Source organism: Erpetoichthys calabaricus, chromosome 5 (genome assembly GCF_900747795.2).
Source record: "Erpetoichthys calabaricus chromosome 5, fErpCal1.3, whole genome shotgun sequence".
In the NCBI taxonomy this organism is placed as follows: Eukaryota; Metazoa; Chordata; class Cladistia; order Polypteriformes; family Polypteridae; genus Erpetoichthys; species Erpetoichthys calabaricus.
The window spans coordinates 143,077,902-143,096,411 of record NC_041398.2 but is presented as its reverse complement, the minus strand read 5'-3'; the positions used below and the strand labels follow the sequence as shown (position 1 = coordinate 143,096,411).

At 38.7% G+C, this 18,510-nt stretch overlaps 1 protein-coding gene across 2 annotated transcripts in view; it reads right to left on the bottom strand.

Annotated features, from left to right (window-relative positions):
- Positions 1-18,510, bottom strand: part of cfap97 (cilia and flagella associated protein 97) — a 97,072-nt gene that overhangs the window by 24,780 nt on the left and 53,782 nt on the right. For both annotated transcript variants that reach the window (XM_051928445.1, XM_051928446.1), the window contains exon 3: positions 12,462-12,730. In XM_051928445.1, the coding sequence (XP_051784405.1) occupies positions 12,462-12,730 (269 nt within the window). The remainder of the gene's footprint in view (positions 1-12,461; positions 12,731-18,510) is intronic.

The window sequence follows — 18,510 nt, the reverse complement described above, 5'->3', positions numbered from 1 at the left end:
CTCCCAGGTGTGGTGAAAGCCCAATAGATTTCTGTACCTCCCTCTGGTGGCCCCCATGAAACCCAACAGGGTTGTCCCAAACTCCTACTCCCATGAACCCCTGCGGGAATCAATGGAGCCACAGCAACCCAGGGGAGCTGCACTCTAGTGCTCCGGGGGAGGCAGCGTCCTGTGAACATCTGCTCCTCCAATCCTTCCAGTATATCGGCCCACTGGCCGGGCAGGGGCCATGGCTGTCCGTCAAACAGTCTAAGATACAGCTGGATGTCTTCTCTATGTGCAGTATAGATGAAACTGAATTGTTAAGGGAAAGCAGACATGGTTTTGTGTTAAAAAAAGCATAGTGCACAGAAACAAGTATCATAGCAGAAAACTGCTCATCTAATCTAAAGAGTTTAATGATCAAGTACTTATTATGTTATTTTATTTTCTGAGAACATTTTCTAGTGTCTTTCTGAATACTACCTACACCTCACTGCTAGCAATCATGAGCAATGTTTTGAACTCATTATACATCGTTACAGAACACGAACACTTAAATCCTAAGATATTATTTATTATTGCCGGGGACTTAATCAAAGCAGATTTAAAGAATATTATCCCAAATATCAGCACTCCGATGGGAAAGGCGACATGACACTCTAGACCAGTGTTTCTCACTAAAAGTGGATCAGAGGCTGCTGCCAGTGGGTTGCAAGTTGCTGTTGTTTATATTGGTAGTGGGTCACTAACCCGATGACCATACTTTATCTCCATCCCAATATAACGATTATGCTAGATTTACCAAGGCAGACAGCCGTGCTCGATTTGCCAGGGGGAAGCCACCCTTGGTGGGTCGCAAAGGCACTTAAATGGGAAAAAGTGAGTTGTGACACTATAAAGGTTGAGAAACACTGTTCTAGAACCTACTATGCTGCCTGAATTTTGGGAAGTCAGATCATGTCTCACATAACGGTCCACAAGCAGAGACTGAAGTGTGAGGAGCCTGAAATAAATGTAGTAAAGAGCTGGTAGAGAATAAAACAGGATTACCATGAAAATGTAGAATGTTAAATGTATCTAGAAATCCACAAAGTGAGAACATGTGTCATGTATCTTAAAATAGTTTTTTTATTCCTAAGCTTTCAACCCCTACCAGGAGTCATCATCAGAGGAAAATGATTAAACATACGGCAATCAAAGGCAATATATAGCAAATTGGTAGGTGGGTGTAGGGGGGAGGGGGGTTAATAATAAGGTGGGGTTTCAGGGATGTTGAACATAAAGTCGTATTTAATATGCAGATGTTCTTCTTTTTAAGCCTGCATTTGCTGGGTTCATGTCCAAGTGTCTGCTGATGGCATTTTCGTTTGATAGCCACGATTTAGCCAACTCTCTGGCATTTTTAGTATTTGCCTTTTTGCCTTGAATCTTACTAGCACCATATCCCAATTAAAAGTATGTCTGGTTGAACTTGTATGTGCATATATCAAAGACCATGGGTCCTTCCCTGTGACAGAATCATGATGCTCTTTTATATGTCCTACATATACAGCTGGCCATTTGCTGCATGGTACACAATGTTTACAAATTTATCATCATCCAATTACGAACATCCACCTGTAAGAATACTTTAACAAGTAATAATGGATGATTGAGGAAAGTTATTTTCCAAGTTATTATCACTAACACTGGCTTTCAAAATCACAGTGGATTTTTCATCATAAAGATCTGTAATTTTAATCATGTTTTAGGAACACTAAAATGGAAAAGATTTATCAAAATATTAAATCTTCTGAAGAGCGATTATTCTCTCAAAGAGCAAAATCATGCCTTTGTCTGGCTCTTTGCTGTTACTTCTTATTGGATATCTTGGCATTTTTAATAACAATTTACTTTATAACATACACGAAAAACACATCAAGATAAACATAATAAAAATAAATATTACACTATTACTCTAATGATATTAAGCATCACCAATGACAGATCCAATATCAGGGTAATGTCGGTCGGTCAGATAGACTACGTCTTTAGTTCTCATAATGTTCAGTAAAGTTTATTTTCTCCACAATCTGAAATAATTAAGTTTTATTTTCCTTTCACTGCTGCTGACAAGCCTTAGTTTAATATACTTTATAGTGTACTTGTGTCTAGTATCACTAATAATTTGTTTCTTAGTGCATGCTCTGTTGAAAATGTAAACAACACAAACAACATGTATACATTGTTGTGTACTTGTTTGTACATTTTGCATGGCATTTGTTTCTTAGTGCATGTTCTGTTGATGCCGAGTCCTAGCTGGACTGTGACTTTAAGAATATCTGAGGATTTTCCTGCATCTGAAAAAGTCAAAAGAAGCAGTGAAGAACCATAAGAATTAAGAAAAAAAGCCCTAGAAGAGTCCTTCACTTATCTTGCAACAGATCCAGGTAAAGAAGATCCAAAGCTTCCTGAACCAGTATCCGCTCCAGATCCTTCATATCAACTAGCCGAAAACCATCAGCAATGTTGATCTATGGCAACAGATGCACCAATATCCCATAGATGAAGAGATCTTGAGGAGACAGTGGAAGTGGCAAGGACACCCACTCCTGAGGCAGACAGTATCACTAGGCAGGCCTTAACTTAAAACCCTCAAGGGAAGAGGAAATGAGGGTGACCTTAAAACACCTTGAGTGGGCACCTTGACAGTGACATTAAGTCAACAGGACTTGAGTGGAGGCAGTTAGTAATGGCAACAGTGTGTAAATATATTATACTAAAAAAGAAAACCTATACTGAAATATAACACTCTTAAATTTTCAACATAAAATAAGTTGTTGTGATTAAGCCTGTGGTAAATCTCTATACTGGTAACATATTCTAAAACTACCTTAGTACAGTACTACTAAAACTAAGAGGTGTCCATTTTAACTCAGAAACCACCCTAACAAGATAATTACTTTTAGGTGCAGTACGAAAGCACTTTTTTTGGCCCTAAAGTACAGTTGTATTGAAAATGTGAAAAATACACTAATAAATTAGTAATAAGGAAAGAGAAAAAAATTAAATATAATAAAGTAAAGCTCTTGCCAATCAATGTTTAGGTGTCTACATTCATATCATTATAAAAAGTGGGACAAACTGGAATGAAAAAATAAAATAAGATTTTTGATAAAACAAGTCATCTAGTAATAAGTTTTACACACACGGTACACACAACCGGTCAAAAGTTTTACAACACCTCGGCTTTTCAAGTTTTTCTTCAAATATAATCAGATCAAAAGCAATGAATGACCTAAAATAATGAAAAGGTAAGCAGTAAACTGCCAGAGGTTTAAATTTAAAGTTTAGGTTAACAAAAACAGAAAAAAATAAATTTCAGAATACAGTGGAACCTCGGTTTGCGAGCATAATTCATTCTGGAAACGTACTTGCAGTCCAAAGCACTCGTATACCAAAGTGAATTTCCCCATAAGAAATAATGGAAACTCAGATGATTCGTTCCACAACCCAAAACTATTCATATTAAAATGATTAATACAAAATATAAAGTAAAAATACATAAAACAAATTAATCTGCACTTTACCTTTGAAAAGAATCATGGCCGGTGTGAGTGAGTTCCTAAACTCTTGTGGGATTCCACCCAACAGGACGACACGTGGAAGTGCGTCCCAAACCAATCGCAGTCTCCCAGTGCTGTAGCAGTTCGCCGTAAAAGCGAATCCGAAAAGATCGCGGACATGCTATAAGCGCCTGCCGTCGATGGGTGATACAAGGAACAAGGAACATTATAATTGCGCAGGGCACAGTACTACTTGGCCATGACCCTGCCTGATGGCTGTGTCTGTGTATAGGAGAGTGGCAGATCCCGCTACAATAAATAACTGCGCTGTTGCTGTTTCAAGCTGAATAAAGCTGGTGTTGCTAAAGTACTGAGACTCAGCTTCGTGTTTTGGGGTGCAAGATGGGGACTCGCATGTCACAGCACACAGGCGTGCACCCCCAACCCCCCCCCCCCCCCCCAAACACACACACACAGTCACAATGCTGTAGTAAACAGTATACACTCGTACGGATGTTGACTATATGAATGAGGCACGCCGACTCAGACGGAGAAAAGGAGACGATTGTCCACATTCCCGCAGCGACAGTGAGAACCACCATCAGCTGAGTTGTGATCACGTAACGCTCAGCAGACAAAGCGTATACATACTACTCGTACTGCAAGACCTCGCTCGTTTATCAAGTCAAAACTTATTAAAAATTTTAGCTCGTCTTGCAAAATACTTGTAAACCAAGTTACTCGCAAACCGAGGTTCCACTGTTTTACTAATAGGCCACCTTCACGTAAAAACTAATAGATTACAACATATGAATGTTTTGTAACAATTGAAGTAAATTAAGCATTGGAAGTTGAAGCAAACAATTTGCACAGGTGTCCGAACTTCTGCTGATTACTTAAAATCCCTCCCCTCTGTCTGTCTTAAAGCAGAGTTGGAACAGACTATATTACTACACCAGCCTTATGTCTGGGGCTTTGGTTTCCCCATGATCTTGAATTTGGATTACACATATTAGAAATGGGATGAACAAATAAAAAGTAAAAATGTAGTGATAAATTTTTCCATTAATTAAGAAGCAGACTTAACATATTGCTTAGATATGACATAAAAGAGAAAGTACAAAGTTCCACAGCAACAGATAGACTCTGTTTTACTAATGAGGGCATGTCAATGCAAAAGTAGCAAACTACCCTTCAACAATTTACTGTATTGGGATTACCCTAGTGTTGTACTGCTCATTACTAAAATATGCTCTATGTTCATTCATTCTAATGTTAAGAAGTACAGATGGTCCCAGTCAGCTGAAACCCTTAACCTATATACATACAGCTTGTCAAAGCCACTTATGGCAACTTATCATTGTCATACATATAACTCTGTAATGCTCTTCCAAGAATAGTCCAGCTAAGATCAATTCTTAAAAAAATATGCACCAAGGATTAAAAGCACATTTTATTCTATTATAAACAAATATCATTAAACGTTAGCTCATGCTGCTCATTTATCAGGGACATTGTATGAGTAGTCAGTCTGATTTCTAACATATTAATAAGTTAAAGACTTAAAATGTCTAACTGCAGTATGTAGCTAAAGCAGAGGTTATGCCCATTTGTATGTCAGCTGACTGGTCAGCAGAAGCACCTGTTGCCATCTATTTCAGTTCAGACTTCTCTGCTTTCACGGCTTAGCTCTTTCTTTGCTGTGTAAAATCTATGACCCTGCAGCTAAAATTTTGTAGTGTTTCTGCCTTTTGCTTTATCATCTTTACAATTTAAATACAATTCAATACACTTTAGGAGTTGATAACTAATCAGATGGATGTTTAGGTTGATATTCTCCCTGTTGATAGACAAATGCTGCATCAATATTAATCTTTTAATTGAGTAAATACAGGTACAAAAGCAGACTGAAAAATAATAGGTAAGTCTCTGAAGATCTTTATTAGTTCTACCTTTTATAAGAATACTGCAGTTCAAAGAAGACTTCACTATAGTCTAATTAACTGTAGAAGAAAATCTACTGCATTTAATGTGTTTTATACTTTCCAATGCCAGGAAATTCTAATGCCTGCAAACTCTTAAGAAGTGCTAAGGCTCATGTGGAATGATCACAATTATCAGGAAACACATCACATTCAGCAGTTTTTCCAGTAATCATCCCTGTTACCTTATATTTTTACCAATGTATACAATATGTAGCATGACTGATGAGCATTAGAGCACCACAGGCTGGTTCTATTGTATTGCATGTAGAATTAAAATGTAAGAGAAATGTTGATGTACAGACCATCAGTACATAATACAAGTCCATGATCAAACATATAAAAAATATGTGACATGGTATAGCTGTGAAATGTTTAAGCAAATTAAAAAAAACAAACATTTGCAATCACTTAAAAAAATATGTATTCCAGTCTCTATTTCCTCAAAACAATATTCCTTGGATATTGAGTCCGTATGAGTTTTCTGGTAGTTTCACTATAAACAAAATACAACAATCTGCACAACCATATTACTTTCTTTTATTTTTCTAACGAGGTAAATGAATCACAAATATAGACTTTTTTCATTGCTGGCTTTATATACAGTGGGTACGGAAAGTATTCAGACCCCCTTCAATTTTTCACTCTGTCATATTGCAGCCATTTGCTAAAATCATTTAAATTAATTTTTTCCCTCATTAATGTACACACAGCACCCCATATTGACAGACAAAAAAAAGAATTTTTGAAATTGTTGCAGATTTATTAAAAAAGAAAAACTGAAATATCACATGGTCCTAAGTATTCAGACCATTTGCTCAGTATTTAGTAGAAGCACCCTTTTGAGCTAATACAGCCATGAGCCTTCTTGGGAAAGATGCAACAAGTTTTTCACACCTGGATTTGGGGATCCTCTGCCATTCCTCCTTGCAGATCCTCTCCAGTTCTGTCAGGTTTAATGGTAAACGTTGGTGGACAGCCATTTTTAGGTCTCTCCAGAGATGCTCAATTGGGTTTAAGTCAGGGCTCTGGCTGGGCCATTCAAGAGCAGTGCCTGGTTGTCTCCACACATACCTCAGTGCAAGACACATGACAGCCCGCATGGAGTTTGCTAAAAGACACCTGAAGGACTCTGAGATGGTGAGAAGTAAGATTCTCTGGTCTGATGAGACCAAGATCGAACTTTTTGGCCTTAATTCTAAGCGGTATGTGTGGAGACAACCAGGTACTGCTCATCACTTGTCCAATACAGTCCCCACAGTGAAGCATGGCGGTGGCAGCATCATGCTGTGGGGGTGTTTTTCAGCTGCAGGAACAGGACGACTGGTTGCAATCGAGGGAAAGATGAATGCGGCCAAGTACAGGGATATCCTGGACAAAAACCTTCTCCAGAGTGCTAAGGACCTCAGACTGGGCCGAAGGTTTACCTTCCAACAAGACAATGACCCTAAGCACACAGCTAAAATAACAAAGGAGTGGCTTCACAACAACTCTGTGACTGTTCTTGAATGGCCCAGCCAGAGCCCTGACTTAAACCCAATTGAGCATCTCTGGAGAGACCTAAAAATGGCTGTCCACTAACGCTTACCATCCAACCTGACAGAACTGGAGAGGATCTGCAAGGAGGAATGGCAGAGGATCCCCAAATCCAGGTGTGAAAAACCTGTTGCATCTTTCCCAAGAAGACTCATGGCTGTATTAGCTCAAAAGGGTGCTTCTACTAAATACTGAGCAAAGGGTCTGAATACTTAGGACCATGTGATATTTCAGTTTTTCTTTTTTAATAAATCTGCAACAATTTCAAAAATTCTTTTTTTTTGTCTGTCAATATGGGGTGCTGTGTGTATATTAATGAGGAAAAAAATTAATTTAAATGATTTTAGCAAATGGCTGCAATATGACAAAGAGTGAAAAATTGAAGGGCGTCTGAATACTTTCCGTACCCACTGTACATTATTCCTGTGTGGAGGTGTTGAACACAACATACCATGGCTAAAATTACTGAAGTGACATTGTTCTTATGATTCTTTTACAAATGTTATTTTACTCTCTGGATTACTTTGTATATACTGTTTTTGTATTAAAGGTTAATGTCAATACCCCACCTCACACTGGCAGAACATAAGGTTGGTATTCAGTAAGACTATTTTTGATATTAAATTAGTTTTTTGTAGGTAATTAGTATTTTAAATGAAAAACAGTTTTGTTATTAAGCACAAAGGTTGCAGAAGATCAAAAAATGCAAATTGTTTACTTAAATACTAAAATTAAACCTCTGATATATTAAATAATTTAGAGCTGCAGTTTCAATGTAAATGTGTATAATATGACAGACAAACAGATAACAGTAGGCATTGGTAATTGGTTTACTGAAATTTAATGTTGGATAATCACTGTATAATCCTAATAACTATGTGTGCCTCTTTAAATGCTACTCTGTGGCACTATTCAATTATACAAATGTTTTGAGCCAGTAAGTTGTGTTATGACAAGTATTGGAGGATTTGAATAAGAATGCCTGATAATGTGGAATATAATAGTCTATTTTATGGCTTAAACACTCAATGTAGCATAAAGAAAAAACTTTATACAATTAAATTCAGAAATGAACTTCCATCAATCCTGAAAATTTCAAGAACTTTGAAAGTTTGTTCAAGTGCAGTTACAAAAACCATAATGAGCTATGAAGAAACCAGCTCTCACGAAGACTCTCACAGGAAGGCTAAGAATTACCTTGGGTGTACAGGTTAAATTTATTAGTTACCAGCCTCAAAATCACCAGTTAACTGCACCTCATATTATAGCCCTGATAAATTACTTCACATTGTTCAGACAAGATTGGAAATCAGACCTTCATGAAAGAAATGCTGCAAAGAAGAAGAAGAGGCTTGCTTGGTCCAAACAACACTGTCAGTGAACATCAGAAAAGGGGAAATGTGACCTTTAGTCTGAAAAGTTTAAATTTTTGGTTTCAATCACCATGTCTTCATGAAACACAGGGAAGGTGTATGGATGATATCTGCATGTATGGTTCTTACTGTGAAGCATGGAGGAGGTGGGATGATTGTGTGGTGATACAATTATTGGTGACACTATAAGTAATTTGCTTAAGACTTGAAGGCACATTTAACCAGCGTGATTAAGGACAGTGACAGATTGGTGCAGCAGATGACCTGGGGCCTCATGTACTGTATAACGCTGTGCGTAGAACTCACACTATGACATGGCGTAAGCACAAAAGGGGGAATGTGCGTACGCACAGAAAAATCTAGATGCAGGAATTTGTACGTACGCAAACTTCCACGTTCTTCCGCTACATAAATCCCGATCAGCGTGAAAAGTAATGCACGTGCACGCGCCTTCTGTCTCGCCCCAACTCCTCCCAGAATTACGCCTCTTTGAATATGCAAATCAATATAAATAGCCTTCTGTGAAAAGACAATGGGAAAAGCACGGGGGAAAATATAAGAATTTCAGCGAATACCAAGTGGAGGCAAAGGAAAAATGTACTATTTGTTGGTTTAAACAGTAATATAATCAACAAAAGAAAGTTGATCGAGTAACAGAGTGTTGGAGAAACTCGAAAGCTCAAGTTCACAAAGTCGCACAGTGTCCGAAATAAAAAAAAAAGTCACATATCAAAGTCGCCGTGAAAAGGCGAGTCATAGTCCACCGTCTGAGTGTCATATGAAAGCTTATTAGGGTACAGACAAAAAAAAAAAATAGGCACACAGTGGGGAAAAAAGCATGAAATGTCAACTTTAATCTTGAAATTTCCACTTTAATCACGTAGTTTATTTTGCCATTAAAGTAGAACATCATAAACTTCATCTTAAAATCGTTTAATTTACTAGTTTCTCAAAGCCCATTGTAACTAAAGTACACGTTAAATGTTTTGTTCTGTATTTGATCTTCTATGTGCTCTGTGTGTGAATCACTACCTACTTCTTAAACGGGCTTTCTCTTTCTCCGACAGGACACATAATCCATTACATTCATGATATTACAGCTCTCTGAATAATTAAAATACTGAGATGTATACGTGATATCTTTTTCATGATGATAGGAATGAAAGCATGTTATTAAACATGGGAACACGGTGGCGCAGTGTTTGTTCATGTCTCACGCAAGAGGCTTGCTGCGCCATGCGCGACCTTCAATGAAATAATTTATTACAGAAGTACTGTCTCTTTCAAACGTACTAACCTCCAATTCCTGTCCTTACTTTTCTTTCTCCAAATACCCAATCGCCACACAATCAGCTCTGTAATAGACGTGAAGCCATTTGTAAGCTTAGAACACCGATTCTTCAAAACTTTTAAGGAACATTGAAATATCTTCGTAGTACATGTTTAATTATTCTATCCGTCTATCCTTCTAGTGTCGCGTCAGCACCAGTATGAATACAGTGCGAGGCAGGAGCTATCCGTAAACTAGCTAGCACTGCGGCACCGTGTCCTCACATGTTTAATTATTAACAATACAGATTATTTAAATGAAGTTAAAGTTTTATCTGTATAATATAATCAATATATTTTGCTGCATTTCATCTTAAAAATGATATCGTCATCATATGTAAATACGCGCTTTATAAAGTGGCGCAGGTTGTGCAATATTATAACTGTAGTGCAAGTTTACAGTGAGGTAATTGTACTTATAAGTACAAACAGTTCTACAAGGAGCACTTGATGGACTGTTTGAGTGCGTTTATAGTTCTTGGGATGAAACTTTTTCTAAACTGCGAAGTCCGTACAGGAAAGTCTCTGAAACATTTTGCCATGGCTGAGGCAGCGTCTGCTTCATGCTGTATACCGATAATTCTCTTTCCAATTAGCTGCTACTGTGATTCCCCACTCAGATACAGTGATATAAATACTCCGAGTGGTGCAGTGAGAGTAATATGGAAAAAGGTGATCTGCTGTGGCAACACCTAACGGGAGCAGCTGAAAGAAGAAGCAGATGCAGTGAAAGTAACAATGCTAAAGCAGTTATTGTATTTGGAATACTATGGCTATTCCCTAGACCATTATATTGCTACAGGTTAATTACAATAATAAACAATATGCAGTTAGTTTCAGTGTATTTATAAAGCCATGTCAGGAATGTGGGTCTAAGAAAGAAAGGGTGACCACACAGGAACAGTAGCACTACTTTGACGCTGGGTGCCGCCTGTCTGCAAAACCGAGCGGAGAAATTGCGTACGCCAAGGTATGACGTACCGTGGAAATGTGCGTGGCTTTACGCCAAGTTTAGATTTTATACATCGCGATTTGAGCATGGAAACGTTCGTACGCAACATTTCTGTGCGTATGCACTGCTTATACATGAGGCCCCTGGCCACTACAATCACTCAATATAAACCCAATTCAGAGAGCTTGGGATGAGTTGAATCTGACAGTGAAAGAAAAGCAGCCAAAAATACTCTGCATATAAAGGACCTCCATCAAGAGTGCTAGAAAAGCATCCTGGCAGGTTACTGCATGAAGCTTGTTGAGACAATGTCAAGAGTGTGCACAGCTGTTACAGGTAAAGGGTAGCTACTTTGAAGAATCTAGAATATAAGACTTTTCTAAACACTTTTTGTACTTTACAAAATTCCATGTTATATTTCCTTGTTTTGATGTTGCCATCATTATTCTAAAACACAGAAAACATCAAATATAAAATGATGAGCAATTTTGTCCAAATTCAGACACAGATATTCATGCACTCCCCCACTTTCTTCCACAGATAAGACGAAAAAAAGTCCATAGTTGAAGATCCTTGAAATTACTCCCAGGTACATCAAAAAACCACCCGTTCCAGTCCCTATCATCTTACAAGGACCTTGGCACAGGAATTGGGTCATTCTACCAAAGTGATCAGAGAAGCAACAAAGCTTCTGAGAGCTACCCTCTTTTACACTGTTTGTGCCTTTATTTAGCAGACAACAAAAACATAATTAAATGTAGTTTCCAGATTGGATCCACAACCTTTGTGTTTTTTTTTTTTTTTTTAAACATCACTTCTTGCTTTATTCACAATGAACAGTACACATATACTACATAGTGTATATATGAACACTCACACACACAATATACTACTTTATACCCTGGTTTTAGTGAGCCGGTACTTATCTCAGTAGTCACAGGCTCAAAGTGTGAACAAGTTAAATACTATCAATAAAAACAAATCACATATTAAAGGTTTTTTAACAAGGAATAAATCGGTTTCGTGTCTTGAATAGTTCCATTACAATTTCTTTAAACAGGAATTTCAATTAAAAAAAAACATTACCCACAGAGACAAAAGCAGAAATTAAGGAGACAAAATAGTGTTCAAAAGATATTTACATTGTAAGACACTGCCATCTGGTGGTCAGCTGCAGATAGGCATGCAAATCAATCATCAACCACTAACCACATTTCTTTAGAATTCTCTGTAGTAAACTCAAAATAAATCTGCCATTTTTTTGTCTTGTCTTTAGACAAAATTTTATAATAAACTCATGATTTCACCACTTCTAATTTTACATACAAAATTCAGCTAGATGCATCAAATTTCCTTGTGTACAAGTGCGACAAGGAATTAAAAATATTTAGTGCATTGGAAACGTTCAGTCAAGCAGGACTCTGGTTAACAAATCTGCAATGCAGACATGTAAAATGTTATATATTTGAAATATTAACACTATCCAAAATATATACTGCAACACACTCATGTTTTTTGTGAGAAAGCCTAAAATGTATTACAAAATAGACTGCTGAAAGGCTATTAATTTTATTAATTTACAATTGTTTCATTTTTCAGACTGTAATTTCATACAAATTATACGTGTGTGTGTATATATATATATATATATATATATATATATATATATATATATTTTTTTTCCCCAATTTAAATAAAAACTATTGTATATTGGATTACTCAAGGCTTCACATACATACATTTCTGTCCATGTAATACTCACTGTATTTTCTCTCTCAATTCTTTGTTGCTCTCGCTTTCTGTTGAGGGCACTGTGATACATTCTTGCAGGAGGACTGGAGGGTTTCTTTGACGATGTATTCTTATTCCTAGGCTTTGCAGTCTGCCTTGTGAGTTCTCTTAGTAAGCGCTGATTTTCTCGATCAATACGTCTCACCTCTTCATTGCTAAAGGAGAAGTTTTTTCTTGAGCTTTGTGTAGAGCAATCGATATTCAGCTGCTTTTCTGAACTGTTGTCTAGATGCATAAAAGCTATGTGTGATAAAAAAAGCATAAAACATGTCATTCTTCAAGTATTCTGAAATAAAATTTGACTTTTCAAATCTACATTCAATGAGAAGTCCATACATTTACAAGTACAGTTTTATTATGTACATAATTTTTTGATAAATCAGATTGACTGGAGAATTTATATTTACATTTCTAAATAATCATCAAAAAGCCATAAACATATCAGCATTGCAAAACAATGATGAAAAACAACAAAGCATTTTGCACAGATTTTTTTTAACTGCTTATAAGTTTTTTTCCAAGCTATCAGTGGATGTTGCTAGTTCTTTTTGTATTGATTATAATTAAAAGCAAATAACAATCCATACAATCATATCGAACCTAAAAAATCCAAAATTCAACCCCCAACCAAAACAAAGAGAGGGGAGCCAGCCAACAAAGAAAATCTTTGGAGACGCAAGGAAGGAAGAGTATCCTTTTACCTGATACAGATTATTCTAAATTATTATTGATTAGACCCTGCCATACTTTTAAAACGTTTTGAACAGATCCAATTTCAGAGAGTATAGGACAACAGTTACCCACTGACTTAAATGTGGTGGGTTGGGATTCTTCCAGTTGAGCAAGATAAGTCTACATTCTAGCAGTGAGGTAAAGGCAATTAAGATTTCTTTGTCCTTCTCCATTTTAAGCCCATCTGGGAGATACTGAACACAGCTGTTAATGCCTTAAGAGTGACTGTAACACCAAGGCTATCTGATAGACGTTCAAAGATTTTGTCCAAAACGATGTTAATTTTGTGCTTTCCACTCCTTTTCTGAAAATGTTAAGTGAAAGATCCTTTCCCCATTGTGCCCTGAGATCTTTGAAAGGATGGGGCTTTAAAGTGTTTTAATTGTGGAGATGCTATCTGATTCTGAGACGGAACAATATTTCTTCTGGAATAGAAACAGGTAGAGGGTGAAGAAAATTGGGAAGGTTCACAGCAAAGTTTCTAACTTAAAGGAGTAAAACAATTGTGTTAATGAGAAGTTAAATTTGAAGCTTGATTGCTCGTAGGATGCAAAAACATTATTGATATACAAGTCTCTAAATGTTTTAATCCCAGACATTTTCCAAGCATTAAACACTATGTATGTTTGAGAGGGTGGAAAAAGAGTGGTTGATGATAATTGTATTTACTAGGACACAGACCAGGCAATATAAACAAGTACTGCAAAATTTTAATCCTCTTGCAGACCAGGCTTGTGTATATTCATCAATTTGTGGCGATGTCCAGGTCTTTATGGCCTGTATATTTGCTGCCCAGTAATAAAATTGAAAGTGAGGTAATGCCATGCTTCCTTCTGCTTTAGGTTTTTGTAGTGTTGCCCCTTGGATGTGTGGATATTTAGAATTCCAGATAAATAAGGTTATTAAATCTAATTTCTTAAAAAAAGATTTGTTAATGTATATGGAGATGGTTTGAAATAGGAAAAGAAGCTTGGGAAGGCTATTCGTCTAAATAGTGTTGATTCTACCTGCTAATGTGAGATGGAGGGTAGACCATTTGTTCAACCCTTAATTTCTTCCATGCAGACAGCAAACTTTTGTTGAAAAAGAGCTTTATATTTACTTGTGATATTTACCCCTAGATATTAAAACTGATGTGCTAAAATAAATGGGAAGGTGAACATTCTAGTATTGTGTGCTGAGGAGTTCATTGGAAAAAGCACAATTTTATTCAAATTAATTTTGAGTCCAGATATCTTTTGAAAATCTGCTAGTGCTTTTAAGACTGCTGGTACAGAGGTAAGTGGGTCAGATATATAAGGTCTTCCTCTGAAAATCCCCTTTATCTCTGATGCATTTCTAAAGTAAAGAGCCAATGGCTCAATGGTGATTGCAAAAATTAATGCTGACAGAGACATCCTTGTCAAATACCATGTTCTAGTTGGAAGTAGTCCAAAATAATGTTATTATGAATTGCAGCTTCTGGACGTATAGAGTAGTTTGATCCATGCACATATGTTTGAGCCGAACTCAAATTTGTGCAATGTGGTGAATAAGTAGTCCCATTCAACCATGTCAAATGCTTTTTCTGCATCTAAAGATAGTAAAATTTCTGCAGTGTTATGTTAGATTTAATGGGTTAATATATTACATTAAACAAAAACATCGAAGATTACAAGCTAAGTGTCTGCCTTTAATAAATCCGGTTTGGTCTTCTGAACTTATAGAAGGATGCACTTTCTCAATCCTTCTAGCTAGAAGTTTGGAGAGTATCTTAATGTCATTATTCAGGAGTGAGATTGGTCTGGACGATGCACATTGTAGTAAGTCCTTAGTTTTCTTAGAAAAGACAGAAAATAATGCTTGGCAAAAAGTTTGAGGTACAATTTTGTAGTTCTGTAAATGTTGCTAATAATAGTGGAGCTAACTTGTTTTAAAATTTTTATAAAATTCCACAAGGTTGGCATCAAGGCCAGCTGCTTTCCCACTTTGAAGTGAGTTTAGAGTATCTAGTAATTCTGAGAGTGTAAGAGCTTTATCCAGTTCCAAAGCACTGTGCTAATTTGTCTACCAAGTACATCACCAGTTTAAAGGTGAAAAAGTCCTAAGAATAGGGTAAAGTTGACTTTTGTGGAATAAAAAGTTAAAGTACTTTTAAATCATTGAAGTGATGGTTGCGCTTTTGCAATCATTTTTAACTTTGGCAGTGGCAGGTTCACGCAGCGGGATGAGGGTGATAGGTAGGGCACTCCTCCAGGCAGGCCTGCTGGAGGACACTGTGCATACCCTGTCATAAAGGCAAGCGTCTCTTTAGCCCCACCGTTAGCAAAGAGGAAAGTGTGGACATTTAGTTAGTGCATGCATTAGTGTGAGAAGGGGATCCCCAAGAAAAAGTAACTTTTGTAGTGCATATCGCCTCTTCCGAGGAGAGTGCGTCGGGATGCATTCAAGTTCACATTCGAGGCCACTAGCCCTATTTAATATATAACTTGCATGGATTGAGGAGAACACCTGTACAGAAGGTACCTGCATCAGTCGCAATTGGTGTAAGGGAGCAGTGTGTCACAGGATTGACTGAAGATATGTTCCCCAACATAAGAGGAACTTCCTGCCTCAAGGGGTTGTATTTAGACTCGGTGGTGTTTATAGTGTGGTTGGTATAGCAAATTCATTTAGTATACCAAACAACAGCTTGTGACTATATTTATAAATATTTTTATATACAGGTAGTCCCCAGGTTACGGACATCCGACCTACGACTTACGAATGAGGACGCAGCTGCAACGCATGCGCCTCAGTAACTGCCGCTCCATCATCGTTGGCCTGGGGATGCTGCAAGCGGTGGCTGGAGGGGGGCGATTTCGCTGCTCACACAGTGTAGTGTCCTTCGGGTGGCTCCCGGCAGCAAGCGGTGACCCGTGGTCCATAGTCACCGGGGCCACAGCTATCGCTCGTGTGCAGGACGATGGTTCGCTGCCCACCCACTACACCGCCACAGCTACTGCTCCTGACTGGACGCAGGCTGGATGGAGCGGAGGGAGGCGTTTCACTGCCTGCCCAGCACACACAGCTGGTAATGCTGGAAGCGGTGACCCGGTTGTGGCTGAACGGGGCGGCGGGGGTAGCATTGTGGTGTGCCTCGGATGGCTGCCTGTTGAATTGGGGTTGGGCGATTCACTACTCGCCTTTGGCTGCACCGTGTTCGTTCTACAGCATACTGTAGTGGAGGTGACTGTGAGGTGGGCTGGTGATGAACCGCCCCTCGCCGCCCCCATTCATTCTCAATAGCAAGCCTGCTTGTACTGTTACGCACATAGTTATAGTTCATTAGTTCATTACATTTATATAGCGCTTTTCTCAGTACTCAAAGCGCTATCCACACAGGGAGGAACCGGGAAGCGAACCCACAATCTTCTTACTGCAAAGCAGCAGCACTACCACTGCGCCACATAGCAGGAAGTTGTCTCTTGTCAATACATCAGACGTGTTGATGACTGGTGCCATCCTGCTGTGATAACGTGTACAGTGCTGTGCAGAAGAACTCATCTTAACCTTTTGTCTTCACCCTTCAAGAATGTCTCTGAAACACAAATCTGATGCAAGTGCTGGTGATACAGTAAAGAAGAGAAAAACCATCACCATTACTAACCGAGAATGGTAAACCGGAAGGCATGGACGCAGGTACACGGCGATGGGACTATTACTAACCGAGAATGGTAAACCGGAAGACATGGATGCAGGTACACGGCGATGGGACCATGAGACATAGTGCGCAGGCGCCTACAGCGCGCGTCTCATAAACCGCAAGCGAAATCTGATCCACCGCGAACGAAGGAGTCACGCCCCAAAAACGAAAGAGCTCAACTAACGTGAATGAGAAATGAAGCAACAACGCGCCCATAGCTAACGACTAACGACACAGCCACACAAAAAAGAGGATTCTGCGCTGCACCCCAGAGTCAAACGGAAGAGGCTACGGAGGCCCCACAGGTCCACAAAGATAGTACGGAAGGCGCGTGAAAGTACGAAAGGCACATGCGCCTACAACGCGCTTCTGAACTAAACGTCCACACTACACAGCATGGTCCACACGCTTCTAACACACCTCAAGCATAAACACGAGATGATACAGACACCACACAGATCCGGACTCCACAACATATGTGAATCACATTACAGTAATACAATATCCGGACTCCACAACATATGTGACTCACATTATAGTAATACAATATTAACAGTACAACCACAGAAAACACAGGCTTGACACCAGATGGGTAATAAGAATAAACGAACGCTCTGTATTAAACATATGGCATCCTCACACGTCCAAACTACACAACATAATGTGAATCACATTACAGTGATGCATTACTAACAGTACAACCACAGAAAACGCTCCGTATTAACAGTAAGTGCAAATATCCATATTACCAACGGTAAACAACGTATAACTAATGGAGACATGGTCACGGCTCCAAAACGAGACAGCTTGACTAACGGAGCTACCTGGATAAAATCAATGAACGCAAGCGCCTACAATGCGCATCTCAAATTCCGCAAGCAAAGCAGGCACGGCTCCAAAAAGAAAGAGCTCGACTGACGGAGATACAAAAAGAGAGTACAGAACCCTACACGTCCACACTACACAGCACAGTCAAACCCGACATAGTACGGAAGGTGCAGGCGCCTACAACACGCTTCTAAAGCACCGCAAGCAATAACCCGAGATAGTACAGAAGCCCCAAAGATCCGGACTCCACGGCATATGTGAATCACATTACAGTAATACAATACTATATGTACTCACGGAAAACACAAACAGAAGAGGCTTCGGCGTCCCGCCCCACAGTCAAACCAGACAAAGTACGGAGTCCCCAAACGTCCACAAAACACAGCATAGTCACACCCGAGATAGTACGGAGGGCACATGCGCCTATACACTGCAAGCGAAGTAGCCACGGCTCAGAAACGAAACAGCTCAACTAACGTAAATAAGTGATTTTAACAGTAAGTGCAACACAACATATGTGAATCACATTACAGTAATACAATATTAACAGTACAACCACAGAAAACACAGGCTCAACACCAGATGGGTAATCAGAATAAACGAACGCTCCGTATTAAACATACGGCATCCTCACACGTCCAAAATACACAGCGTATGTGAATCACATTACAGTGATGCATTTCTAACAGTACAACGACAGAAAACGCTCCGTATTAACAGTAAGTGCAAATATCCATATTACCAACGGTAAACAACGTATAGCTAATGGAGACACGGTCACGGCTCCAAAACGATA